Source organism: Eimeria maxima, genomic scaffold (assembly GCF_000499605.1).
Source record: "Eimeria maxima Weybridge genomic scaffold, Emw_scaff441, whole genome shotgun sequence".
In the NCBI taxonomy this organism is placed as follows: domain Eukaryota; phylum Apicomplexa; class Conoidasida; order Eucoccidiorida; family Eimeriidae; genus Eimeria; species Eimeria maxima.
In genome coordinates, this window is record NW_013566506.1 from 1 (window position 1) to 26,865 (window position 26,865).

Sequence of the window (26,865 nt, forward strand, 5' to 3'; positions counted from 1 at the left end):
TCGTCCTCTGGGGGGGGGTGGGGGGGGGCGAGGGGAGAGAGGGGCCCTCTGCTTAGTCACTTGTAGGAGGCTAGTTGACGGACTTGTCTATGAGTGGCTTATAGTATTCTACTGCCTCCTCCCTCCTGCTGACGGTGGCTTGGGAGGCAGCCTATAAGGGAGGCTGAACTCGGGAGGCTGAATGTATTAGGGTTTGTGGAGGTTGAGGTAACGAAGAGAGGATGGATAGGTGGCTAGGCACCAGTATAATGGGTATTCAATTAGATAGTGTTGCAGGAATACCTATACACCCGACAATTACGTTAAGTGCATTGTTGTATAGTGTGCCTGTGTACTACAAGGAGGGGGTTACGTGTAATAGACATAAAGGAGCTAATATATATTTAATATTTGCTTAGATGGAGCAAATTAAACTAAATAGTAAAAAGAGGAAAAAAATAAAATTAGATGATAATAAAAGAAAATAAGATATAAAATTTAATGATTTATTCTTCTTCTTGGCGGCGGCGGTGCTCGCGTGTATCGGGCCGCAAGGAATTCAGGTGTATGTACACATCATTATACACTAGAAAATGTGAATAAATAAATTCCTTAAACACTTTCTGTTTATTTAATTAAATAAATATAATTTAAATATATTTATACGGATATTTTCTTTCCTTCGGGACTACGTCTTCGCGCTTCCCTCCTTCCATTAAGCGCTGCTGCAGCTGCAGCCCCGTTCGGGTGTATACACAGCTCATTCCTCGTTGGATTCTGTGGTGATTCTTTGTGATTAAATGCTTTTATAGACATTAAATAAGGAAAAAAGAAGAAAAATAAATAATTAACATCCATAGAACCAATAGAATAGCGCCTTCCACCTCCCCACTCGATTTTGTATCGACCCTCACCGCCTTATTGAGGTGTACGTACACCCCAATATATCTTATAAATATGCATCTCTATCGGATGGCTACGCGTTTGAGGGGGGCCCCTCGCGCGGTGGCTGCTCGAGTTGGGCACAGGGGTCCCCTCCGCAGCGGATGCAGCAGCAGCAGCAACAGCAGCAGTAACTGCTGTAATAAAACTAACAGCCCTTTTGCAGGGGGGGTTGCCTTCCCTATAAATCGCAAAACCCTAAACCCTCAAACCCTAAACCCTAGATCTGCGGTGTCTTCTTCTTTTAGTTCTTCTTCCTTGCGGGGTCTCGTGGGGGTTAATATGCGGTTCCCTACTGCAGCAGAAGCAGCAGCAGCAGCTGCTGCTGCTCCATCAGGGTATCGTTTCCTCAGCAGCAGCAGCAGCAGCACCTCTGCTGCAATGAACAGCAGCAGCAGCAGCAGCTCCCCTGATGCAGCAGGAGAAACAGCAACAGAAGGCAGCGGTGTTCCTACAGGAGACAGAAAGGATCGAGACTTGCAAGAAGAAATAAACAGCGAAGAAGATGATGAGATAGAAGACCCTGAACAAGTAGATATTAGGGTTTAGGGTTTAGGGTTTAGGGTTTGAAGTTGTGTGGGGGCGTTGAGCACGGGTCGAATTCTTTGATTTTCACCTTTTTTTGAGGGTTTAGGGTTTAGGGTTTAGGGTTTAGGGTTTGTGGTGTTGGGGTGTACGTACAGCTGCGAGCACAACTTGCTGCTGCTCGTGAGGTAGCAAAGGGTTTAGAGGAAAGTAATGCAGAATTAAAAGATAAATTATTGCGGTGTTTAGCTGAACAAGAAAATGCAAGGGTTCGATACTCTAAGGAGGTACCTATAAACCCTAAACCCTAAACCCTAAACACTAATTTATATGCGCAAATGCGCAAACCCTAAACCCTAGATCGAGGAAGGGAATAAGGGTTATAAACACTAGGTGTATAAGTAATAAACACTTTAATTTGTTTATGGAGGGGAGAGGAGAGTCATAAACAATTCAGGAGAGGGGCGTGAAACCCGCCTGAAGTAGGGTTTAGGGTTTAGGGTTTAGGGTTTGGGTGTTCAGGTTGCTTCGGCTCGGGATTACGCCATCTCGGGTTTTGCGAAGGCGTTGTTAGATGTTGGTGATTCGCTAACGCATGCAAGACAGCAGCTGCAGCAGCAGCTAGAGAAGCAGCAGCAGCAGCAGCAGCAGCAGCAGCAGCAACCGCAGCAGCAGGGTTTGGATCAGCTAAAGCAATTTGTTGATGGTATTTCTTTGACGGATAATCTCTTCCATAAAACCCTAGAAAGATTCGGGGTTGAACAATATGATCCTGTAAGTCTAGGGTTTAGGGTTTAGGGTTTAGGGTTTAGGGTTTGCCGGCGTCTCCATATGCGCTCTTTTCGGAGGACAATTAGGGTTTAGGGTTTAGGGTTTACAGATGTTGTTTGCATAAATTGAGTGTTTGTCCACATGCACACGGGATTGGAGGTTGGAGCTAGGGTTTAGGGTTTAGGGTTTAGGGTTTACGTTGTGGGGTTTGCAGATGGGCGAAAAATTCGATCCAGCTCTTCATGAGGCCCTCTTTGAGATGGACGGACCCAGCGATGTACGCAAACCCTAAACCCTAAACCCTAAACCCTAGGCACCGTACTAGTAACCCTAGACCCTAGACTCGATCATAAACACTGCATGAAACCCTAAACCCTCAAGGCAAATGTCAGTGTTAAAAAGGGTTCGGCGGTTCTACCAAATCAGATCTTGGTTAAGGGTTTAGGGTTTAGGGTTTAGGGTTTAGGGTTTGTGTTTGTTGCAGAAGAAAGGAAAGGTTGCACAGGTAGTACAGAGAGGGTACAGAATAAAAGATAGAATTCTCCGAGCAGCAAAAGTTGGCGTCGTCAAACCCTAATTTAGGGTTTGGGGGTAACGGCTTTGGCTTCATTCCTATGCACAGGAGCTGCAGCAGATACTGCAGCAGCAGCAGCAACAACAACAACAAACGTAGCAGCAGCAGCACTAGCAACAGCAGCAGCAACAGCAGCTGTACACGGATGGGCAATTGCCGATCCTAGAAGCACAAACTTAATTTTTTTCTGCATGCATGCATTTTTTCATGCATGCATTGTTGTCGCATGCATGCACTATTGTTGCATGCATGCACTGTTGCTGCATGCACACACTGTTGTTGCATGCATGCACTATTTTTGCATGCATGCACTATTTTTGCATGCATGGATTGTTGTTGCATGCACCCATCGTTTAATTTATAAACTCTTCTCCTTTACGGGAGCCACTGGCCAAGCTTTTTCTTCCGCATTTCTTGCTTGCGTTTTACCGTTGCTGCTGCATGCATGCATGCATGCATGCATGCATGCATGTAGGCACAAATGCATGCAGTCACGGGTGCATGCATGCATGCACTCATTGAGTAGATAGTTGAATTAGGAGCAATTTATTGCTTCCTGTGCAGATAGGAAGGAGCTGCCAGTGAGGGTGCAGCAGCAGCAGCCTCAGGGGTTTAATTCCTCTTAAGGAATACATGTACTATTATTCTTTTTTCCTTAAGATATTTATTTAATTAAAAATAAAATAAACGACAACGGCAGGATTCGAACCTACGCGGGCAGAACCCAATGCCTTAGCAGGGCACCGCCTTAACCACTCGGCCACGTTGCCGAGCGACACCTGCCTATACACCCCAAGATATGGGGCTGTTGCAACATTATACATTCATATTGCCTAGCGTCGCACCGCATGCATGCATGCAATGCATGAATGCATGAATATATGCAGCAGTTTGAACCAAGGTTAGTCTTGCTGTATACGCATTTGCTCAGCTGGAGGTCGCTAGCTAGCTGAGGGCTCTATAGCTAGTCAACCTTCCTACAACAGACCTACAGGGCCTCCTTAGCTATGGCCTATTAGAAGGTCCTTAATGTGTTGGTTTAGTTAATTACCTGGCAGTATTCAAGGTATTACCCTCAAAGGAACAACGCCACTCAGCTAAGCAACCAAAGAACAAACAAACGTAAGGAACACAGAAGGCGATAAGGGGAACCTCCAGGTTACCGCGTAGCTAGCAGTAGGGCAATGAGCCAAGAAAAGGTGACAACCCCTCCTGCAGATCCGCCTTGATTTATTCTTGCCCTCGTTATATAACACTAGATAATAAGGATATTAGGAGTCTCGTGATACGGCGAAGAGCTGTAATGCTCATGGCTATTCATTTTATAGATTTTTCTGAGGTTACCTGCCTATACAGTACACAGGGGTAATTATTATTAGCTACTTTATTAGCTTACAGTGCTCAATTGATGCAAAAGATGGATCTTGCCATGATAAGATGGGAATTCTCTGTTAGACACTCAGAACATTCACCACGGCATAATACCTCAGCATGCTGTAGATGTGACACAATAGAGGGGTTGCATGCAGTCACAACAAGAATCTGTTGCTGTTTATATGCCGGGACGCATTGCTCTAGTGGACCTAGCATCTCTCCCTACATCAACTGTATCCTACACCGGGAGAGGGGGAAAGCGAGCATGCAACGAAGAAAAGAGCGAGGCAAGACTCCAACGCAGCTCATGTATGCTGTAGAGAAGATGCATGCAGTCTGGCGGTTCCAAGCCCGTATTGAATCTAGGTAGAACAAAACGACAACGGCAGGATTCCAACCTACGCGGGCAGAACCCAATGCCTTAGCAGGGCACCGCCTTAACCACTCGGCCACGTTGCCGGGGGGGTGTCGCTGACCCTCCAACTGTAGTCCATCAATCCTACACACAAGTTAGCATTTCCTCCACATCAGTGGTCATCTTCAAACTCGCCTTGTCGACCGGTCAGGCACACAAGGAGGTGTTCCGCTTGTTGGAGAGGGGCAAGACAAATGCAGCATTGGCTATGCGAACTTCATACATGTGTTTTTACTCACGGGCTGCTTACCCACCAAGTGGCAAGTTGAGCTGCTACAGTGTTCGTGAATGGAGTAGAGCGAATGTTATCTTGTTTACATGCCGGGTTGTCTAGTAGACCCAGATGCAGCACGCTTGTCGAAAACATATCTCAGGTCGCCTCCTCTATAGCCAGACCCGATCGCTGAGCAGACAGAACGCCTAAGCACTGGATGGAAGGTAAGCTGCTTCTGCCTTTTCAAAAAATATCATTACACACTGATGCGTAGGAGTTCGACGTGAAATATGTCGAAGATACTCTAGATATTCCAATTCAAATTTTTGCCATATATTCTGCCTTTTTTCCCTGGACTGACCACAATAGGCCTTCCTGCACGGGAGGTAACCAACTGATGTTCGCCTCAAAACATGGAAACACATGAGGAATACGCATAGCAGTCAGCCGAAAGATCCTTCACAAAACAAGCAGTACATTAAGAGTGCCTCCGCCTGCGCTGACCGTCCCAATATGATGGCTGCTAAGACGCGGGCACAGTGGCGTAGTTCCTCTCCATGCTGGTGATTCACATTCGTCTTGAAAATGATGCCTGATTGAAGAGTGTTAGACTTAGTTCCCCTTACCATTCTCTTAACTAGTGGATGCAGCACGACCATGCAAATGCTGTCGGAGAACGAACGGTTCCCGGCATGGGCTCCAATTAAGATTTAGGAGCAGGTAGATGACAGACACATGTGAATGGAAGAAAACGACAACGGCAGGATTCGAACCTACGCGGGCAGAACCCAATGCCTTAGCAGGGCACCGCCTTAACCACTCGGCCACGTTGCCGGGGGGCAGCCGCTGATCCCCACACGTATAGGCCACCAGTCCAATAGCAAGTGCAGTAGATGCGCTCTTGCTTCTCATGCTGGTCTGACTGTCTCCGCCTGTGCTGACCGTCCCGATATGATGGCTGCTGAGACGCGGGCACAGTGGAGTAGTTCCTATCCATGCTGGTGATTCAGATGCGGCTTCAAAATGATGACCGACTGAAGAGTGTTAGAGTTAGTTTCGCTTTCCACTCCATTACTCGAGGAGGAAACACATTGTGGGGAACGTGCAAGTCGTCCGTTTGAGTATGAACGGTTTTTGGCCGGTGCTGCAATTAATACTTACGGACACCTAGATGACAGGCAAATGAAAATAGAAGAAAACGACAACGGCAGGATTCGAACCTACGCGGGCAGAACCCAATGCCTTAGCAGGGCACCGCCTTAACCACTCGGCCACGTTGCCGGGGGGCGGCAGGTGACCCACCAAATATATAGGCCGTCAGTGCTGTAGCAAGTGCAGTAGAAGTGCTCTTCTTCATCTTGCTTGTCGGACAGCCTCCGCCTTTGCTGTCCGTCCCGATGTAACAGGTACTGAGACCCTAGCGCGGTGGAGTAGTTCCTGTCCATGCTGGTTATTAATATTCGTCTTCAAAATGATACTCGATTGAATAATGCTGGTGTGGGTTGTCATTCGCTTTATTAGTGGAGGAAACACACTGTGGGGACTGCGCAAGAGGTCCGTTGGAGTATGAACGGCTTTCGGCATGCGCTGCAAGTAAAACTTAGGAACACCTCGATGATAGGCACATGTAAATAGGAGAAACGACAACGGCAGGATTCGAACCTACGCGGGCAGAACCCAATGCCTTAGCAGGGCACCGCCTTAACCACTCGGCCACATTGCCGGGGGCCAGCGGCTGATTGTCCCCAATATACGCCATCAGTTCTGTAACAAGCGCAGTACAAGGGCTCTTCCTCGTCTTGCTGGTCTGACCGCCTTTGCCTGAGGTCGCCTCCCCGATATAATGGGTGCTGAGACACTAGAACGGTGGGGCAGTTTCTCTCCATGCTGGTTATTAATATTCGTCTTCAAAATGATACTCGATTGAACAGTGTTGGTTTGGGATGCCACTCCCTTTATTAGTGGAAGAACCACACTGCGGTGACCGTGTCCCTTGTGTGTCGGAGTACGAAACGTTTCCGGCATGCGCTGCAATTAAGACTCAGTAAGAAAACGACAACGGCAGGATTCGAACCTACGCGGGCAGAACCCAATGCCTTAGCAGGGCACCGCCTTAACCACTCGGCCACGTTGCCGGGGGGCAGCCGCTGATCCCCACAAGTATAGGCCACCAGTCCTGTAGCAAGTGCAGTAGATGCGCTCTCCCTCATCTTGCTGGTCTGACTGCCTCCGCCTGTGCTGACCGTCGCGATATAATGGGAGCTGAGACACTAGCGCGGTGGTGTAGTTCCTGTCAATTCTGGTTATTCAGATGCGTCTTCAAAATGATACTCGATTGAACAGTGTTGGTTTGAGATGTCACTCCCTTTATTAGTGGAGGAAGCACACTGTGGTGATCGTGTCACTGGTGTGTCGGAGTACGAAACGTTTCCGGCATGCGCTGCAATTAAGATTTAGCAAGGAAACGACAACGGCAGGATGTAAATAGAGGAAAACGACAACGGCAGGATTCGAACCTACGCGGGCAGAACCCAATGCCTTAGCAGGGCACCGCCTTAACCACTCGGCCACGTTGCCACACAGGCCCTGGCAAACCTGAAGCTGTAGCTTCTCAAACTTAGATACTAATGAGCTTCTCTGTGCAGTTCAGTCTTGGAACTCCACCACACACACGTGTCGTTTGGTGTTCCAGATTCACCGTGTAAGACATCGAAGGTAGGATCTGAAATGCTTTGCAATCAGCTACACAGATCCGTACGCAATGCTAAAATACAGGACTCAAACGGTGCTCTGTAGCTCAGGAAGAAAACACAATTGCATAAAAAGCCCCTTAACGCAGAATCTCTAGAGCATGCGCACTCCCGCGACTGGCAAAACTGGTAGCAGAAACCTGGTTCGACCTCCCACGGCTACACCGTTGGACGAGCGAGTGCGCGGCGGATAGGTGGCGAACGACCTATTTAGATGCCGCTTCGCTGAGGCTGGGGCCAATTATATTTCTTGTGTGATCTGCGTTCTTTCCTCCTCATGTTGTTAGCTTGCCGCCCTGCTGACGCTTGGCAAGCCTGCGGTTAACGAATCTCATCAGTATTAGCGGAAGACTGTACTGAGCAGCAGCAGAGTCGCGGGCGGTAGCAGGCTGCCCTTTTTCCAGGCTTCACACGTCTCGTTCATACCAGCACAAAGGCCTGGGGCTGTGGCGGCAAGGAGGAACCCTTCTATGAAATGCAGCACCCTTAGCTTCAACCCCTTCTTCGAGTCAACCCCACATTCAGCCATATCCAAAGTTCCCCTCTGGTGAATGCAGCAACGCTGGATTTAGTGGTTAAACACTTGACCGGTACTCGGTGTCCACCCAGAACGCAAGTAAAAGTACACAAAACATGTTGGCAAATGAGTCTGCATCACTACAGCGTTGAATGTCTAGTGCTGCTAGCTGCAGTTAAGCCAGCCTACGCACTACTTCCGTGGAGAGGTTTAGATAAATCAAAATCCCATGTCTCCCACTTCTTGTGGCATATTTATTACTTAATTTATTATATATTAAATGTAAAATTATTGTATATGTTTGGTTCTGGTTCCCTAGGCGATTCGCGGTAACACTGGAGGGCCCACCGCTACCCCCCTTCTGTCTTCTTCTAGGGCCACGCATGCAGGGCCCCTATTCCTAGGCTTTAAGCGTGAGTGTTTATTTATAGGCTATTATAATTGTGATTTCTGAGACAAAAGGCGTTTGTCTAGAGAGCATCAGCAGCAGCTGCTGCCCTCCATTCACTAGGAGGCACTGGTCTACAGGGCCAGGAGCCTATGTAAGGTTGAAGGTTTATTCTGACGGTGTCGAGCGTCTGCTGCTTTCCTTCTTCTTCTGATCGCCTTGACCCGCCAACATGAATCCCATCGGAAGGTCAGCAGCACACACAGCAACTTTGTCATGTCATGCAGAGCAACGGTACCAGCAGCAGGAGGAGCAGCAGTGACGGCGGCTGTTGCTGATGCAGCAGTTGCTGCGACAGCAGTAGTCTTTAGGCACACGAGTGGGGAGCAGCAGCTGCATCGTCTGCTTTTTGCCTCTATTGCTGCGGGGATATATGAGGCTCGGCTGCTTGCTCCCCTTACGGTTGAACAACTTGGCAGTGGAAACCCTAACTAACACCTCCCCTGCAACCCTTGGGTGTGTGCATGCAGGCCGTGTGGGGGAGTTCTGCAGTCGTTTTCTCGAAGATTTTCGAGTTGGAGTAGATTGGGTCAATTCGTTGATGCATCGAATCAGGCTGCATGGGGGGTAATAAAACAAACAGATCAACAAATTAACAATACATGCAAACGTGTAGAAGAAGATAAACAAAAGAGGAAGACCATAGACTGGGCCTACTGGGAAAAAGAAATTGCACACAAAGATCTCGTAAAATGGTCAGCACCGCATCCGGGGCTCAGGGTTGTTCTTGTGGTGTCTGGCGTTGATGGTTTAGTGTCTAGGGTTTAGAGGGAATTAGGTCTTGTCAGCATGAATTGTGTTAAGGGTTTAGTGTTTTAGTGTCAGTATTCCAAGGGTTTGGGGTTGACGGTTTACGGTTTCTACTGCAGGGCGAACACGAGCGTTGCAGCGGATTGTTTTGCGTTATAGGGTTAGCAGACTTGTCTTAGCGTGAATCCACCGGTGTCTAGGGTTTAGGACTCTCTTGGTGTATTAGGGTTTAGGGTTTAGGGCTTGCGTATGTATATGTGTGAATCAGCCTGCGCGCCCACTACGAGCAACAGGAGCGTCTGTTTGGGCGTTTATTGTCTTCGAGTGCATTGGAAGAAAAGAAGAAGAAAATTGCAAGCAAAGAATCAAGTGAATTAAGTTGGAGTTTATTGGATAGTGCAATTGCTAGTTGTGTAGAATCCGTCAAAAAATCGGAAGAAATCATCAATAAAGGAGCAGCAGCTCTTTGGATTTCTTATCATAATCCACCTCTTTCTGCCCTTAATACAAATGAGGTTCGTCTCGGTCTTAAGAGGGCTTGATGCTCGCGCCTCTGTTCGTTTCCTTTCTTGTTTCTTTTGCCATTAGGGTTTCTTTTCCCCTATATTCCTTGTTTGATGCTTTTCTTCTTTTCTGGGTTGCGGTTGTGAATCTCTTTGTTTGTTTCCTAGCCTGACTTTTTTTTCTGGTGGTTTTCTTGTTGCTCTTTTTCTGTCTGCTTGTATTCTTGCTGCACCAATTGCTGATGTTGCGGCTGTTGCTGTTGCTGCTGCAGTGGTTGGATACAGACTTGTATTGGCAGGCGTTTGTGGAAAAACATTTCTTCTATTCACAATACCAGCCAGGAGTAGATGACCCTGAAAGCCCAGTAAGCACAAGCAGCAGCTGTTCTTGTTGCAGCAGCAGGAACACGAGGGCCATATCCTGCTACAGGAGCGGCAGCAGCAGGTTCTCCTTCAGCAAGCCAAGCAGCAGCAGCAGCAGCGTGGTTTGTGTGTATATGGGTGCGTGTCCGTGTGTATGTGTGTATATTTGAAGGCTGTCGTTGAAGAGGCGCGGAAAGATTGGCACAAACGTATGGGCAAGTTCAATGACCGTTCAGATACCCCTCTTCTTTACAACTTTATGGACACTCTTCCTTCGTGGGAGTACTACGATATACACAGGCAAGTGACGCGTCTGGTGTCTGCTGCTGTCATTAGTTTTCTTCTTTCTTATTTCTGCTGTCCTCTGCTGTTGCTGCACATTATTCATGTTGCTGGCATCTGCTGGCTTGCTCCCTTCTGTCCTTGGTTATTGTCTCCCCGTTATCCCTCACCCTGTGCTCTGTCAACTACCGCTATGCTATTCACGTTGAGATTCAACTCCTCCCTTCTCCGGATGCTTTTCATGCGTTATTCATTTCTTTGCTTGAATTATTTGTTCAGAAAGGCCTTTATTGAGCACATGATGTATTATTTAATTCGCACTGGCGGTGATTACCGTTTCTTCCCCGAGATGTTGCCGTGGCAGTGGCTGGGGGATATTGAGGACCAGCGCTACAGGTTCTTGTCTGTGGTACAACTCTACACTGTAGCTCTCCCTTTACAGCTCTTTTATCCCTCTCCTTCGCAAAGTTTCCATTGCCTGATATAAATACAGGGGCGAATGGCTTCTGCTGAGGCGGGTTCAACTGCCTACGAGGATGTATACCTCTCGTGTTTTTATTGCTGTGCCAGCCCATCATGTTGTTTTTTTTGTGCTGTCTTCTTTATCTCCTTCCGCAGGCACAGCGGCGGCGCTCCACGTTCCAGGAGGCGTCGCTTGCCCGAGAAAAGGCTCTCGATTTGCTGCCGTTGGATATGGAGCACGACTTGGACAACCACCTCATGAAGCACTTCACAGACGAAGCAGCTTATGTATCGGCTGCTGTTGGGCGCCTCATGGCTTCGTACAGCTTCTTGTGCCACCCATTCATACCATGCTCCTCCCTGCGCTCAGCCATCACTGTCATGAAGATAGACAACGCAAAAGGCAAATGGTATTCACTAGGAGACGACGTCAGCGCCCTCTTCTACCTCCCACACCCAGAGGCCAGAGACCCCCCTCGCCCCAAAGCCGCCCTTAACCGCATCATGGTGGGTAGATGCACCTCACGGAGATCAGCACGGCACTACTGCACACAGCAGCCTCGATAGTTACCGTAAAGTTCTGTACACATGCTGCAGCAATGATGGGGGGGAAAGGAACTGTGTGCGTTGGGAGGAAGGCCAAGTGGAGGGAAATCCAATCGTCGTCATTCTGGCGATTTAACTGCCTGCGCCACTGTGTATTTACCTCATACATTAGCCGGTTGTGCTGCAGTTGCAATGCGGAGATCCCTCTACACCACAGCGGTGGCATTTCCTTTGTTGTATGCTCACAGGACCACCTGACGATGACGGGCCAACGATTTAATCCCGCATATGCGGCTGTATTCGACTCGTTTGCTGATATCCTTGAACAGAGAGGAGAGCACTGGTGAGTTGTAACTCCTTCAGTTCTCACGTCCTGTTCTTGTCCCCAGGCTCCCTGTTGCGTATTCGCCTTCGGTTTCTTTTCGTGTGAAATTCGTGCTAGATTCGTTTCTTGTTCACTGCATCTGTTCATCTTGTTGCAACTGTTTTGTCATTTGCCACCCTTGTTACAAGTTTTGCAGCGAAGGACAAGGTATTAGTGCTTCTTTTCCGTTTTCTGTTTTGTTGACTTGGTCAGGTTCTGCGCTGAAGGGGAGTGCGCCTCCCAGGCATTTTTGCGGCGGCTCCGTACAGACGATCCTCAGCGAGAGGTATTTGAACAGTATTTCGAGGAAATGTACAGCCGCTTCAGTTCGGCAGAAGAGGTGAAGCCACAAGATTTCGTAAAATTGATGCAGGAGAAGGAAAAAGCACACAAAGCCGAGGTAGACGTCTACAGCCACTGGGTTCTGGCCACCAGGGGAGATTCGGCCAAAGAAGAAGCCGACAACATTATTTCTCTTTTCAACGGTAAACAACTCCAGCCTCTTCTTGACAACAACAGTATCGTCGTATTCAATGAAGAGGGACAAAAAGTTAAGGACCCGCATCTACTCGTCGCCTCCTTCCAGGCCTTCGAGAAGCTTGTAAGCACGCCGTATCACAGCGTACCGCCTAGGGTTTGGGGTTTATATTGTAGGGTTCAGGGTTAAGGATTCGGGCTTCTTGGAACCTGCTTCAGTGTTGTAGCTTTGGCATAATTGCGATTTCCTTCCTGTCTGTCTTCCTTAGCTTTCCTCTGTTGCATCTCGCCTCTTCTTCTTGATTTTGGTTCGTAGTTTTGCGCCTGCTGCTGTTATTAATCCTTGCCATAATTCCTTGTTGATTGATTTCTTCTGTCGGTGCCGCAGAAGGATACCATCCTTGATGCTGTCAAGAACGTGAAGACAGGTGGCTCGCAGCGGAAGAGCTGAGAGGCTCTCGTGATTCAGTATTATTAATGCACAAGTGTATAGCTAAGTATATAAATGATGATGTGAAGCTGGACGAGGAAAATACATCGCCAACGCAAGCCTACAGAGCGTTACCCAGAAGAGCTAACGCGGGCTATATGCGCGTTTGGCTGGAGAAGAAGTAGTAACTCCAATAAAAACAAGAGAAACAACTCCAGTTAACACATCAATGAAAGAGAAACGCGAAAAACGCGCCATTCCTTTGTTTTTCTGTCCTGGCGCAAAGACTATAAGTAAGAACTCAACGAGCACGTGGAGGGCTCAGAGTTTAATGTGAATATTTGCGATTTGAAATGTTGACTTTGACAGTTACAGTGACGTTGCAGACGAATAGTGATGGTTTAGGGCTAATGCTGCAATCTTAGGGTTCGCCGAGGGTTTGTGCACATTTATGGAGGACTAGAGTGTGGAGCCGGGTGTAGAGCTAAACTGCAGAGCTCGCGATTAGGAATAGGGGTTAAGTCGTTTATTCTAGAGTTTACGTAGAAAGGCGAAAGCCAGCGTGCTGATTTAGTGTTCGTTTTTGTGGGTGCGTTGGAGGACAACTAGGATTTAGGACACGGCTTAAAAGCCAGGTTATACAACTTCAAATAAGGCCAAATGAGAGCCCTACCAATTCGCTAGCTGCATGCATTTCCTACAGCCTACTCAGTGTGCGGCTCATGCGCAACAAGCAACAGATGGCCCAGGTACCCGGCTAGCTGGATCAGGTGTAGGGTGCGATACGCAACGGCAGATTTCCTTATCCGGCGCAATCATCGCAACCTGCCCCCAGCTACCTAAGATAGGTAGCTGCAGCTAGCTGTGCTGGTCCGCTGCGGCCTGCCATTGTGGCTAGCTGAGAAAAAGGCTGAAGAGCGATTGAAAATAACTATGCTTGGTAGCTGGAAGCAGCTACACTAGCTCGCCTCAGCTTGCTGCACAATTTCGTTGCAGCTAGCTGAACCGTCGCGGTGCATTTAGTTACGGCGGGGATAGGTAGCTAGCTCAACGGCTAGCTGGAAGGTTAACTCCAAGTACGGTAGTGGGTGGTGCCGTCCGTTAGGAGCCGGCGAAGAGGTTGGTCATTAGACCCTCGACTACCAAGGGATCGTCTGCTCCCGGCAACACATCTGTGTTGGGTACCCAAGGGATGGCTGACTGTGGCGCCCACAAAACAAACAAGCACAGGACCCTCAATAGAACCAACAGCAACAAGAAGGAAAAAGGTAACCAAGAACCAGCAGAGAGAGGAGTGCTCTCCTCTAGTTATATGATGGACAGCAGCACTTATATATAATATATATTATATATATTAATAATGCTGCTTCTGCTGCTGTGCAGCAACAACTCACCACAAAACTCTCCAGCTGAGGGATTGGCTTGTAACGAATTTTGCGGCCTTTAGAGGCGCGCCGATCGACAGTCTTGGCTGCGCACGCCACAATAAAACCCTAAACCCTCGTCCCTAATTTTTATATCCTAAACCCTAAACCCTAAACCCTAATCCTATATAACACTAGGGAGGACCAAGAGAAGGGAAGAAAAACGAACCTGCTGCCTTTCTTTTGGCTGTTAGTAACGCTGTTTCCCGCGTCAGCGTTGAGGAGCCAACTCTGCAAACCAGACACCCAAACCCTAAACCCTAAACCCTAAACCCTAAACACGAAACAACAAGGTATAACCTCTAAATTCCCCTTTATCCTTTCCTCAAGGATTAAGGGTTTGGGGTCTTTCTTTCCTTGACGGTGCTACTAATAAGAGGCAAGAGGACTACGCGTGTTACTCACTGTCCTTCTCCTGCTGCTACAGAAGCCTTAAGTAGCTCAACATAAAAGTCCTGCAGGGAGAAAATAATAAAATAAACAAAAGGAAGAAATATTAACAGTATAATTCTTAGAGAATAAATAAAAAAAGTAACAAACGTAACATTATTCAGCATGCGTTATACCCCTAAACCCTTAATAAAACCCTTCCCTTTGTCCTTATTAATGCTAAATATATATAAAAAAAAGGGGAAAAAGAATTAAATAAATTAAAAAATATTCCCTACAGTATCATCAAATATTTCATGTTGTGATTCTTTCTTTGCTTTCGTCAACTCTGCGCATGCAATAACTGAACATGAATTTTTTTTTGTTGCAATTTCTGCCTCTTTTTTATTGTTTTCTTCTCCTTTTTCTCCTATTTCCCCCTCTTTTTCCCCTTGTTCATTAACTCCTGCTGTACTCTCCCTGCTGCTGCTGCTGCTGCTGCTGCTGCTGCAATAGCCACAGATAGATATTGCCCGTCGCAGCAACTTCTCCTCTTCGCTCTCCATTGCATTCTTCAACTGTACAGACACTGGCTGATTAAAAACAGAAAAACGGCTATCCTTCTGCAAGAAAAAAACAAATAAATAAATAAATAAATAGATAAATAAATGAATAAGCGCAAATGCATGCAGGTAACCCTAAACCCTAGACCCTAAACACTAAACGTCAAGGGGTTTGTGACTCTTCCCTGCCCTCGCTCCCCGAAAAAAAGTAAGAGTATAGTAGCTAGGGTTTAGGGTTTACGACTTAGGGTTTAGGGTTTAGGGTTTAGGGTTTACCCCTGTACAGATCTGCTGATGCCAAGCATCAATGTTGGATAGACAAACAGAGCGGAGGGTTTGCGTAGGGGGCCCCACACCTAGCAGCCTCCATACATCTGTCTCCCCTCCTTGTATTTGCTGCTGTGTATATTTATCTCTTTTGTGCTGCCAGCCTCCTTCTGCTGCTGCATCTGTTGCTGCTGCAACAGTTGCTGTTGTATTACCTTTCTTTGCTGCTGCTGTGTATGCAGCAGCTAATGAGGACTGCGGTACCATTAGCTGCTGCAGCTGACGCAGCAGCACGAAGGTACGTGCTGCTTCCTTCCTTACAGAAGTAATTGCTGCTTCTGTCTCCTCCTGCTGCTGCAGCAGCAGCTGCAGCACATCTGCTGCAGGGAATCTGTTAGCAAGGCGCAGGGCTGTGTTCTCGGTAACACGGAGGCCAATTAACTTTGCATGCAGTTGGCGCTGCAGCAGCAGCTGCTCTGCCTTCTTCTTCTGCTGCTCACGCTGATCTTTGCTTTCTTTTGTTCCTAACAGCAGCAACCGCTGCCCCTTTTTCTGCTGCTGCTGCTGCAATTGCTGCTGCTGCTGCTGCACTTTACGGACACGCTGCAGCAAACCCTCATCCAGCTGAAGTCTTTTGCTCCCTCTCTTCTTTGTTTCTTCCTCCCCGCTGCTGCTGCTTGATGTTATTTCCTCATCGCTGCTCCCCTGGGTACTACCTTCGTCATCGCGGGGGGCCCCCCAATGGGCTGCCCGCTTGGGGGCCCTTTTGGGGCCCCCCGACACTCGGGCAGTCATTCCGAGGGTTTAGCCTTTAGGGTTTAGGGTTTAGGGTTTAAGGGTATATATACAGTGCCGTCTGCCTTAGATCTGTAGAGATTTGTATGGAAGAGAAGAAATGAACCTTCGATTCTTTGGGGCCTCCGGATCGAGGGTTTAGGGTTTAGGGTTTAGGGTTTAGGGTTTAGGATTTAGGGTTTAGGGTTTGGGGAGGAAAATAGAAGATCTAAGAAGCCATAGGAGAAATATTTCTTAATAGAAGGGAAGATAATTTGCAGGATCTGCTGCTGCTGTTTCTGTTGCTGCTGCTGCAGTTGCTGCTGGTAGTTGTGACTGCCCATGCTGCTGCTGCCGCTGGGCCTGCATGTGCTGCAGCAGCAATCGGTGTGCGGTGTCACTGCACCTTACAGCCTATATAAATTGAATAAACAATTAAATTTAGACATTTTATTTATTTATTTATTTTGTATTTCTTTCTAATGCAGTGAGACAAACGCAACAGCGCTCTAAGATGGAGGAGCAGCAGGAGCACCAACAACAGAATGGAGAGCAACAGCAGCAACAGCAGCAGAACCACCACACCCAGCAGCAGCATAGCAAGCAGCAGCAGCAGCAGCAAAGACCTGTCTTCCGCGTGCAGCTGCCACGGGAGCTGCTGTATAAACCCCTTATACCTGCTGCAGTAGAAGAGGCCCTGGGGCCCCCTGCTGCAGATACACCTGCGTTGTCTCTTGACGAAGCTGCTGCTAAGGCAATAGAGGCATGGATTAATCCCGCCTTTGTCTGTGTTGCTGCTCCTGCAGCAGCAGCAGCAGCAGCGGAGGAAAAAGGAAAAAGAGAGGAAACACCAGAGGACAGACGTAAGTAGAAGATATAAACCCTAACATTTAGCTGTATATACACTCCGTAATTGGATAAGTAGCAGCAGCAGCAGCAACAACAACAACACAGCAGCAGCAACAGCAACAACAGCAGCATTGGTAAATACCTTTGCCTATACCTACATATATTAATTAATTTATTCATTTATATATTTATATTTATTTATGTATTGTTGTGCTGCAGTGCTGCTGCTAGCAGCAAGACTAAGTGCCTTATTTAATTATTTTATATATAAAGAAAAAGATCCATTAGCTGTACGTACACTCGGTAGCTGTCTTCCTTCTCTTCTTCGTTCCCTTTCTTATGTTATGTCTTCCTTATTTAGAGGTAATAATTGCAGCAAAAGATTAAGACTCTCTGTTGCTGCTGCTGCTAATGCAGCAGCAGCAGCAGCAGCAGCACCTCCTGCTGGTGCTGGTGGTGGTGGTGGTGTTGCTGCTGATCCTGCTGCTGCTGCTGCTGCTGCTGCTGCAGCAGCAGCTAGCCCTCCTCCAAGCCATGTGGTGTATAGGCAGCATGCATTTGATTTTTATAAGGAATATAGGGCCTGCCTCTCAGGTGTATACGCAGGTCCCTCTCTTGTTAATAAGGGGCCCCTCCCCTTACCTGCAATTGTTGGTATAACTTTTCCTGTATTAGTCTTCCCTGCTGCTGCTGCTGCTGCTACTGCTGCTGCAGTTCCTGCAGCAGCAGCAGGAGCAGGAGTAGCAGCTAATGGTGCTGCAGTAGCATCTGCAGAGGCTGCAACAGCAGCAGCAGCAGCAGCATGTGCAGCAGCAGGAGGTGATGCTGCTGCAGCAATTACATCTCTTGCTTATGCAGAGATAAAAGAAGGGGAAGTAATATTATATGGTCCGTGCATGCATTTTCCTGTATTGGGGTGTATAGGCAGCTTAGTAAGAGGAGGAGCAGCAAGAGAATCGTATATGTGCCTAATAGAGGGATTAACAAGTCCTGAGGTGTCTGTACACCTCAAATGTGTGCTGCTGCCAGGATTAATTGCTGCAGCAGCAAAAATAAAAAAAAAAAAAGATAGATTTACTACGCAATTATGTTCCCTTATTCTTAATAAGTGTCTCCCTATTAAGAACCCAATAGCAGCAACAAGAGGGTTTGCTAGGTTGCTGCCTGCTGCAGCACAACGTGTACTTAATATTAATACTAAACTGCAGCAGCAGCAGCAGCAGCAGCAGCAGCAGCAGCAACAGCAGGTGGGGCAGCAGCAGCAGCAACAGCAGCAGCTGCAGCAGCAGTTAATTCGTGGATCTATTCCTGTATTAGGTGCAGGGGAAGATATGTCTCTTCCTTTGCGTCTGCTGCTGCTAGCGCATGCAGCAAGAGCATTAGCAGCAGCAATGGATGAGGAGCAGGAGACAGGAAAGGAGACAGAAAAGGAGACAGAAAAGGAGACAGAAAAGGAGACAAATAAGCAGCAGCAGCAGCAGCAGCAGCAGCAAGATGAGCCTCTTGTTGCTCTGCATGCGCTGCAGTCTGTTATATATAAAGCCCTAGAGTTATCTGTCCCTTTCTTACCTGATCCTTATATGTCCTCTGCTGCCCCTCCACAGCTGCAGCTGCAGCAGCAGCAGCAGCAGCAGCTGCTGCTGCAGCAGGACCCCGCCTGGCAGCAGCAGATCCTCCGCTTACTCTCCCTTCCTTATAAGAGCAACAGATGTCTCTCTCTTGCTATACAGCGTGTCTTACTGTCTCCTTTATCCCGTTCCCCTCCCTTCCGCTTCTCTGCCTCCCAGCAGCAGCAGCAGCAACAGCAGCAACAGCAGCAGCAGCAGCAGCAGCAGCAATGGACAGCAGAGGACTTATTCCTATGGACAGCAGTAGATTCTTTATGCATACAATGCTGTCTCCTTATGACGAAGGGGGAGGAGACGATTGTCTCCTCCCTGCAGCGGCTAAATGTTTGTGCTGCTCCCTCCCCTAAGCAAGGAGACATGGAGGTGGGGCCCCTTTGCTGCGCCTCTCTGGTGTATGCGCAGCTTATTTTGCTGCTAGGGGGCCCCTTCCCTATTCCTTCTCCTATTTGTGCTGCTTATAGGGCTGTATGGGCCCTTAAGGCTGCATGCATCTATATGCAGCATGCAGATGCTGCTGCTGCTGCTGCTGCTGGTGCAGGAGCAGCTAGACAGAAAGAGCAGCAGCAGCAACAGCAGCAAGCACATCTAGATGCAGCAGCAGAGGAAGCAGGCATATGGAGGGAAGCAAGGTGGCTGCTGCAGCGTAAGGCTGAGCAGCTGCTGCTGTACGGTGTCTCCTTGCTGCCTCTTGCGTCACAGCAGCAGCAGCAATTCTTCGATACACCCCATAGCTTCCCTGCTCACCCCTCGCTGCTGCTGCTGCTGCTGCTGCAGCAAATGGCAGCAGGATCTACTAGCTGCTGCAGAGCATTCATACTGCTAGCAGGCAAAGGGGTAACATTAACTCAGCAAGATGAGAGATTTATAAGTGCCTTCTCCTTAACAGACAGCAGCAGCAGCAACAGCAGCAGCAGCAGCAGCAACAACAACAGCAGCAGCAGCACAGCAGAAGATGTTGCTAACACAACCTTCCTTCAAGGAGGAGACCTCTCGCTGCTCTACAAATGTATTTGTCTAGTAAGGCTGCTGCTGCTGCTGCTGCTGTTGCTGCTGCTGCTGTTGCTGCTGCTGCTGCTGTTGTTGTTGCTGTTCCTGCTGCTGTTGTTGTTGTTGCTGTTCCTGCTGCTGCTGCTGAGGCGACGGTTAGTATACAGTATATTTATTTGTATATTTATTTATTTATTTATTTATTTATTTATTTATTTATTTATTTATTTATTTATTTGTGTATAGATGACGGGTGTATTTAATTGGCGAGCACAAACATTTTTATTTAGGAGTATTTTATCCCCTAAGGAACATCCTCTACCTGATGCTGCATGCGCTGCTGTACTTATACTATTAAAACAGAGATGGTGTCATGAGGTACTGCAGCAGCAGCAGCAGCAGCAGCAGCAGCAGCAACAGCAGCAGCAGCAGCAGCAACAGCAGCAGCAGGGACGACAGACAGCGGGGGGTGATGAAGTATCAACAGCAGAAGCATCACAAGAGAGAGCAGCATTACCAGCAGCAGATGGAGAAACAGCAGCAGCAGGAGCAGCAGCAGGAGCAGCAGCAGGAGCAGCAGCAGGAGCAACAGGAGGAGGAGGTACAGAGAATATACTAGATATAAATTTAAATATATTAACATTTGTTATTACAACTCAACTTATAAATAGACACGAGCCTATAGCTGAGGGATCAGAGAGAATCTCTTGTGTCCTTAATTGGCTTAAGCTTGTATTGCTGCCTACAAGCAGCAGCAGCAGCAGCAGCAGCAACAGCAGCAGCAGCAACAGCAACAGCAACAGCAACAGCAGCAGCAGCAACAATGAGGAAGATTTGGGTCCCTTTTATCGTATGGGTCTGCTGCTGCTGCAGCGCAACAGCCAGCAGCTGCTGGGGGCACTAGATCGTCTTGCGTCACAGATGGATGCAGAGGAGCTGCTGACGCAGCAGCAGCAGCAGCAGCAGCAGCAGCAGCACCATACACCATACCTAATGGGGGGTAAAGCCCCTACAACAGCAGATAAAATTGAATTAATTAAGCCATGTGTAGGTAATAAAAGACAAACAAATGCTGCTTGTGAGCAACGCATGCGCTTGGGGCTTGTTTGTATGGTGCTTACGGAGGTACGGGGCTTAGCACATAAGGCAATGACTAAACATAAAATTAAATCTTAATTATATAAATATAATTAATTAATTAATTAATTAATTAATTAATTATGTTTAGGTGTACGTACAGCACACCTTTTCTTTCTTTTATAACCAACAACATCCGCATAAATACGGCATTGCTGCCTCCGTCTAATTACTGCAACGCTGCATGCAAGAAATATTTACTCTTATTATCCTCTATTAGAACAAGCAAACAAAATATACACAACTTAAATAAATAATCAGCAACGGGGCTGGTAGGTAGGTAGGTAGGTAGGTAGTTACGTTGCAAGCAAGGCGTTCAGCATGCAGGAAGCTCCCCAACTATATACCGTCATTCTTCCTCTTGTTCTATTATAAATACGAGGAAACACATAACCTTCATCCCTCCCGATAGCTCTACGCTGCTGAGCTATGGCTAGCCACGGACAGCTAGCTGCAGCTAGCTGCGCATGCTGCTGCAGTAGGGTGTGCCTCATGCACGCCAGTGAATGCGCAGCTCCTTGCAGAATTTTAGGGGAAATCCCTTGTATATTAGTAAATATTTATTAATTAATTACTACTATGTTGCAAATATATAGTTTAGTATGTAGTTTATCTACTTTATTCACATTAAGGTACACGAATCACCACCGTACAAGCAAAGAAGAAACATAGGGTTCCTAAGGAGTATCCTTAATAAGACCAACGAATGGCTGACTGTACTTAGCTCTTATAGGAAAAAAATAGGGAAAAGAAGAATAAAATAAGTTGAATAGGGGTAATAAATAAAGAGGACAAAGGGGAAGAAGTATCTAGGGGAGGGAGCTCATAGACAGGAGGGGTAACACCGCTTAGTAGAACAACAACTACTTTTGCAAGACAGCAGCCCAATTTGCATGCATGCAAGAGCAAATATCCTTGGCTCTTGCTATAAACACTGTAGACAATTATTAATTATTTATTAGTGCATGCATGCAGCCTATTTATGCTGAATAAGGGCTTATTTGCCAACTAACTTAGGACATACTTACCACCAACATCGGGTAGACCTTGCTCTACGTTATATACTATGCAGGGAAGATCAAGGATAATTACTGTGTATTTATATTAAGACAGAGATTAAGGATAAAATAAGACAATGCTAAATGTTATTCGCTTTTAATATAAACAAAAAAACAAGAAAAATATTATCTTTTTTATAGACAAAAGATACAATTCTTAGATGATGGGTACCTCGCAACCTTAGATAGATAGAGGCAGCGCAGCGTTGCTGATAAAACTCTTATGTGTAAACTATTAATTAAATTTATGTTTAATTTTAATTTTAATTTATAATTATATATTTATTTATTTGTCTTCTTAATATTGGCAAATAAATATATATATACCTATGGCCGCCCCCCCACAGAGCTCGGGGGCGTTGGTCGTCCTTAGGGGCTGCGCCCGCCCATTGCGTCGTCTGGGCCTCACAGCTGTGTGGCTTCTTGTGTATGTTTTGCCAGTTCTTTCTGCATTGTCCTTTAAATTAATTGATTTACTTTTTAATATTTTACTACATTTATTCTTTTTGTTGAGGAAGCAGCGGCTCATTTCCCGTTGAAGCTCTTGTAGCCGCCGTCCCCACGCCGTTATATAAGACCCCGAGCCTCACGAGGACAGACTATTTAGATATTCAATCCGTTAATTCCTTGTATTTTTTAAGGTTTGTTTACACCTTTTAATTTTATAAACTTTTCTGCATTTACAGAGTCCTCTTGTCGTCCATTTGTCCAGCAAATGTCCTGTGTGTACACAGAGGTGGCGTATATATTCCCCGCGGTCGTCTTTTTTTTGTCTTTATTGTTCCTCCTTGTTGGCTCAATATACCTTCTAATGCGGATATCTTTCTTTCTATGACTATTTTCTTTCTTTAATGAATCTTTTTCTTCTTGCGTGTGCTGCATTTACAGTTATTTCTTTCTGTGTTTCTTAATTAATTACTATTGGGTCTTAAAGAATAGGGTATTTACTATATTATAGGGAACAAACCCTTTTACCCCGTTAAATGTCTTATTGTTCCTTTTGTTCCTTTTTCCTCATACAGGCTACTACTGCAAATGCCCGCAGAATTCATCGCCCCCGTCCTACTTGCCAAGGGCGCAGCAGGCGCAGCAGGCGCCAATTTTCTTGGGGGAGCGGGCCAAGCAGCTCTAGCTGGAGGTTTAGGTGCTGCTAATAACTTAATAGGCATGACTCCCATGGGAAGTAAGTTATAAAGAATATATTTATACGTCTTTTCTTTTGTGTTTTTTCTTTTAGTCTATTATTCTGTGCTTTTTTTTCTCCATCTTTTGCTCCCTATCGTGCCCGGTTGGATCCATACATGTATAGGCACCACCGCATATTCATAGAAAGCTACTGCATTGTCTGCCTATTCATGGGAGAAACTGACTCCCTTTTTTAAATAAAATTAATCATTTCTTGTTTATTTAATAAACATGTTATTTAATAAACTATTTTCTGTGTCTTTGTGTGCTGCAGTGGCTGCTGGTGCTATCGGCAATGCTGCAGGTGCCATAGGGCAACAGGCAGCAGCAGCAGGCGCAGCAGGCGCCGCCCCTGACGTAGTAGAGCAAGCTTTATATTTCCTTCCTTTATTTGCTCCTCTTCTTTCTACATTACCACGAAATGTCCGATCAGAGGAGCAAAGAACAATCCGTTTATCTACTGCAGACAGCAGGGGAGCGCGGTATGCAGAATTCTTGTGATCTTTTTTGCTTGTCAGTAGTGTAACTTGTATCTTTATTTATATAAATTATAAATTAAATACAATAAATATAAATTAAATACAATAAATAAAACATAATTGTATTTTATGCAAAGAAAGAGAGAGATATATAAGGAAAGAAGAGGTTCAATACACCTTTCTCTTCCTTTTACTCTTTCTTTCTTCCCTCCTCCCTTCCGCCAATATATAGACTAGCAGCAGCAGCAGCACGAATACCTTAGAGTGCTCGTGCTGCTGCTGCTGCGTCTATCTTCCCCTCTCCTTCCTGTTTCTTGCTGTGTTAATAGAGGGAAACAGAAGGCCAATTCGCTTCTTTTTGCTCCTTAAGGCCTTTTGTTTCCTTCACAAGACGTCAGCAGCAATGCAACAGCTGCAGCAGCAGCAGTTGCTGCTGCTGCTGCAGCAGCAGCAGCAGCAAAGCAGCAAAGAGAGGCATTAAAGGCGCATATACTTCGTTGTGTCGCCTTCCGACCTCGGGTAATCATAGACACCCGAGTTTAACGTTTCCTTCCGCCAGTAAATAGCTAATAAATATAAATTAAATAGTATTTAGGGTTTAGGGTTTAGGGTTTAGGGTTTATGCAGGAATAAAATAGACAAAGAGGCAGAAAGGATTGTTAGTAAACCCTAACGATGTAGTCGGCAATACGCGCATTATTCAACTATGGAGGGTCTAGGGTTTAGATATCTAAACCCTAAACCCTAAATACTTCATCTAAGACATAAAATGCATGCAAATAAAGAAAATATTCCCTTTTTTGCTTATTATTACCTTTATTATTGTATAAGAAGGGAATAACACATTTCCTCCTCTTGCCTGCGCTAACTTGTATAGGTAATCCATCAGCAGGAGTTGCTGCCTTAGTGGCTGTCAAGACCTATAACTACATCATTCATGATTAATATTAATGTTTTCCTGTTAATTAAAGTATATTTCTCTCATAAAATAGAGAATTATAGGAGAAAAGAAGAAAAAAAACAATGGTTGTTGTTCTTTCTTCTTATAGACACAAAGACTGTTGCTTATGCTCATTCAATGTTTCCTTGCTAGCAGACAGAGGGAGCACGCATGAATAGAGAAATAGCAACAATTAACTGCATGCAGCTTTTTTTCTTTTGTTTCTGTTATATTAAGAGATAATTAAAAGATAATTATAATAAATTACTTTGTTGCAGTTGCTGTTGCTAACGAATCGCTGGTTAGGTCTGTATAGTAGTAACTGTATCTATCTATAGGCCGGTGGTGCAGAGAAGGAAGGAAATGAACTATATACTCTTAATTGTTCTAATTATACATTTATTCTTAATAATTATTGTTTTTTATTCTTTTTATCAATTTATATAATGCGTCTTATTGACGAGGGCCTCCTGTCTGTTTACTATAAAGGGGAGGCATACTAATAAATGGTGGGGGGGCCTTATATATAAGGCAAGGCTAGGGTTCTAATCTAGCGGTAGGTCCTTGCATGTTGTGCTCTTTTCTTTCTTATTCTTGATTAAAAAAGAAATAAAGTATATTTTATATTATATATTATATAAATGATGAAGAATTAAGGGAGAACTCTTATATATATTACCGATTTCATGGCATTTATTCCTCTTCTTCTTCTATAGCGGGTGCGCATGTTCTATGGGTATCGATATCCGTTTCTTTCTTTTCTCTCTTATTTATTGAATAATATTATCTTTTTTGTTATTTAATACAATAATTTTATTTAATAATTCATAAGTATGGGCAGCTACGCCCATACATTGCGTATATGCATGTCTGCCGGCTGCCGCCAAGTCGCTGTCGCGAGTCAAGGCAGCCTCTTCCTTTCTTATTCGTCACTAGGTTAGAGTTGAGCATCTGCTGCTGAGGTGTATATACACCTGAATATACACGTTAATTATAAGGAGTAGGCAGGATGCCGCTGCTTACCTCCTTGGCCTTTGCGCCTGTCCTCCTCAAGACCGGAGGGGCAACACTGGTAGCAACAGGCGGTAGTACATCTTTAGCTGCAACAACAACTGCAGCAGCAGCAGGAGGAGGAGCAGCAGCAGCAGGAGGGAAGGTCCTTGGTATAGCTATGTTAACAAAAGGTGTATCTAGTGCAGCAAAGAGCGGTGCCTTCACCAAAGTTGGCGGCAGCAGCGCAGCAGCAGCAGGACATGCATTCCTTTCTACAAGTCATTCAGCAGGAGCAGGTGCTGCTGCTGCAGCACCAGCTGCTGCAGTACCAGCTGGTGCAGTACCATCAGCAACAGCAGCAGGAGCAGGAGCAGCAACAGCTGCCCCAGTGTCATCAACAACCCTTGCTGCAGCAGGTTCAGCAGCAGCAACAGCAGCAGCAGCCCCATTAATAATGGCGGCTGCCCCTGGTTCAGATGCCGCAGTTGGTGCAGCAACAGGAGCAATACCTGCAGCAACAGCAACAGCAGCAGCAGGTGCAGCAGGTGCAGCAGCAGGAGGAGGAGGAGGAGGAATTGCTGCAGCAGCAGCAAACCATGCAAAACATTTTACTATGATAGCAACAGTAGTAGGTATAATGGCATTAAGAGCAATAATAAATAAATATTGGTTATCTTCCCCTTCTTCTTCCTCCTCTTCCTCTTCCTCCTCTTCTTCTTCCTCCTCCTCTCCTTTTTCTTTTATTAATAATAAAAAAAATAAATTAATAAGAAGAGTAACTAGATGGTCTAAGGAAGAACAAATACAAGTAGAGGTAGAGGTCGAAGAATTTGGCCAAATTCCTCAGCTACCTTTTAAGGATGAGGGAGGCAGCAGCAGCAGCAGCAGCAGCAGCAGCAGCAGCAATAATAATAATAATAATAATAATAATAATAATGTTGTTATTGTTGAGGCGGGTACAGGTGCTGCTGCTGGTGAGGGAGATGCTGCTGCTGGTGGTGCTGCTGCATCTGCAGCAGCAGCAGCAGCAGCAGAAGCAGCAGAAGGACGCAGCAAAGTATCTGCTGCAGCAAGAACAGATGCAGGACTAACAGATATAGAGACAACAGCATCTACACAAGAAACAAGAACAAGAAAAATAACTTATATAAGAAGAACAAGAGGAAAATTACATAGATTCCTCTAATATAAATAGCAGCAGCAACAGCAGCAGCAGCAGCAGCAGCAGCTGCTGCTGCTGCTGCAGTACAACTTTTTAAGAATTTTCTTTATTCCGACTATTTGAAGAACAAATAAATGAAGCCTCTTGGGTCGCTGCTCCACCTGCTGCTGCTGCTGCAGCAGCAGCAGCAGCAGCTGCTGCTGCTGCTGCTCCTAAGAAGCAGCAAACAGGAAGCAGCAGCAGCAGCAGCAGCAGCAGAAGCCAAGAAAAGTGCTCATTTATCATCATTCACCCTGCAGGGGAGGGAATGATGAGTAATACTACCGAACATCTAAGGGGTATACACCCTTATATATATATATAT

General features: G+C 46.1%; 8 protein-coding genes across 8 annotated transcripts; 5 read left to right on the forward strand and 3 right to left on the reverse strand.

Annotated features, from left to right (window-relative positions):
• Nucleotides 1-1,203: 1,203 nt before the first annotated feature.
• On the forward strand, nt 1,204-2,794 carry EMWEY_00033210 (co-chaperone GrpE, putative; the record flags this gene model as incomplete). The annotated part of the gene is made up of 5 exons (XM_013481835.1): nt 1,204-1,464; nt 1,605-1,715; nt 1,969-2,220; nt 2,432-2,494; nt 2,702-2,794. The coding sequence occupies 5 exons, from the start codon at nt 1,204-1,206 to the stop codon at nt 2,792-2,794; spliced, it is 780 nt and encodes a 259-aa protein (XP_013337289.1).
• Nucleotides 2,795-4,894: 2,100 nt separating this feature from the next.
• Nucleotides 4,895-5,706, reverse strand: EMWEY_00033220 (hypothetical protein; the record flags this gene model as incomplete). The annotated part of the gene is made up of 3 exons (XM_013481836.1): nt 4,895-5,033; nt 5,156-5,199; nt 5,572-5,706. 3 exons carry the CDS (start codon nt 5,704-5,706, stop codon nt 4,895-4,897), a joined length of 318 nt encoding a protein of 105 aa, XP_013337290.1.
• A 255-nt stretch (nt 5,707-5,961) lies between these two features.
• EMWEY_00033230 (hypothetical protein, conserved) lies at nt 5,962-7,004 on the reverse strand (the record flags this gene model as incomplete). The annotated part of the gene is made up of 3 exons (XM_013481837.1): nt 5,962-6,014; nt 6,457-6,558; nt 6,869-7,004. The coding sequence occupies 3 exons, from the start codon at nt 7,002-7,004 to the stop codon at nt 5,962-5,964; spliced, it is 291 nt and encodes a 96-aa protein (XP_013337291.1).
• Nucleotides 7,005-9,201: 2,197 nt separating this feature from the next.
• On the forward strand, nt 9,202-12,707 carry EMWEY_00033240 (hypothetical protein, conserved; the record flags this gene model as incomplete). Its single annotated transcript, XM_013481838.1, has 10 exons — nt 9,202-9,204; nt 9,379-9,419; nt 9,528-9,774; nt 10,035-10,127; nt 10,298-10,443; nt 10,687-10,816; nt 11,026-11,376; nt 11,664-11,758; nt 11,993-12,380; nt 12,645-12,707. 10 exons carry the CDS (start codon nt 9,202-9,204, stop codon nt 12,705-12,707), a joined length of 1,557 nt encoding a protein of 518 aa, XP_013337292.1.
• Nucleotides 12,708-13,787: 1,080 nt separating this feature from the next.
• Nucleotides 13,788-16,104, reverse strand: EMWEY_00033250 (hypothetical protein, conserved; the record flags this gene model as incomplete). The annotated part of the gene is made up of 6 exons (XM_013481839.1): nt 13,788-13,886; nt 14,081-14,157; nt 14,280-14,341; nt 14,516-14,565; nt 14,779-15,102; nt 15,574-16,104. 6 exons carry the CDS (start codon nt 16,102-16,104, stop codon nt 13,788-13,790), a joined length of 1,143 nt encoding a protein of 380 aa, XP_013337293.1.
• Nucleotides 16,105-16,597: 493 nt separating this feature from the next.
• EMWEY_00033260 (hypothetical protein, conserved) lies at nt 16,598-20,723 on the forward strand (the record flags this gene model as incomplete). The annotated part of the gene is made up of 5 exons (XM_013481840.1): nt 16,598-16,946; nt 17,647-17,820; nt 18,106-18,923; nt 19,447-19,577; nt 19,841-20,723. The coding sequence occupies 5 exons, from the start codon at nt 16,598-16,600 to the stop codon at nt 20,721-20,723; spliced, it is 2,355 nt and encodes a 784-aa protein (XP_013337294.1).
• A 2,054-nt stretch (nt 20,724-22,777) lies between these two features.
• On the forward strand, nt 22,778-24,351 carry EMWEY_00033270 (hypothetical protein, conserved; the record flags this gene model as incomplete). The annotated part of the gene is made up of 4 exons (XM_013481841.1): nt 22,778-22,925; nt 23,202-23,409; nt 24,034-24,068; nt 24,284-24,351. The coding sequence occupies 4 exons, from the start codon at nt 22,778-22,780 to the stop codon at nt 24,349-24,351; spliced, it is 459 nt and encodes a 152-aa protein (XP_013337295.1).
• A 1,004-nt stretch (nt 24,352-25,355) lies between these two features.
• On the forward strand, nt 25,356-26,525 carry EMWEY_00033280 (hypothetical protein, conserved; the record flags this gene model as incomplete). Its single annotated transcript, XM_013481842.1, has 1 exon — nt 25,356-26,525. One exon carries the CDS (start codon nt 25,356-25,358, stop codon nt 26,523-26,525), a length of 1,170 nt encoding a protein of 389 aa, XP_013337296.1.
• Between the last annotated feature and the right edge of the window lie 340 nt (nt 26,526-26,865).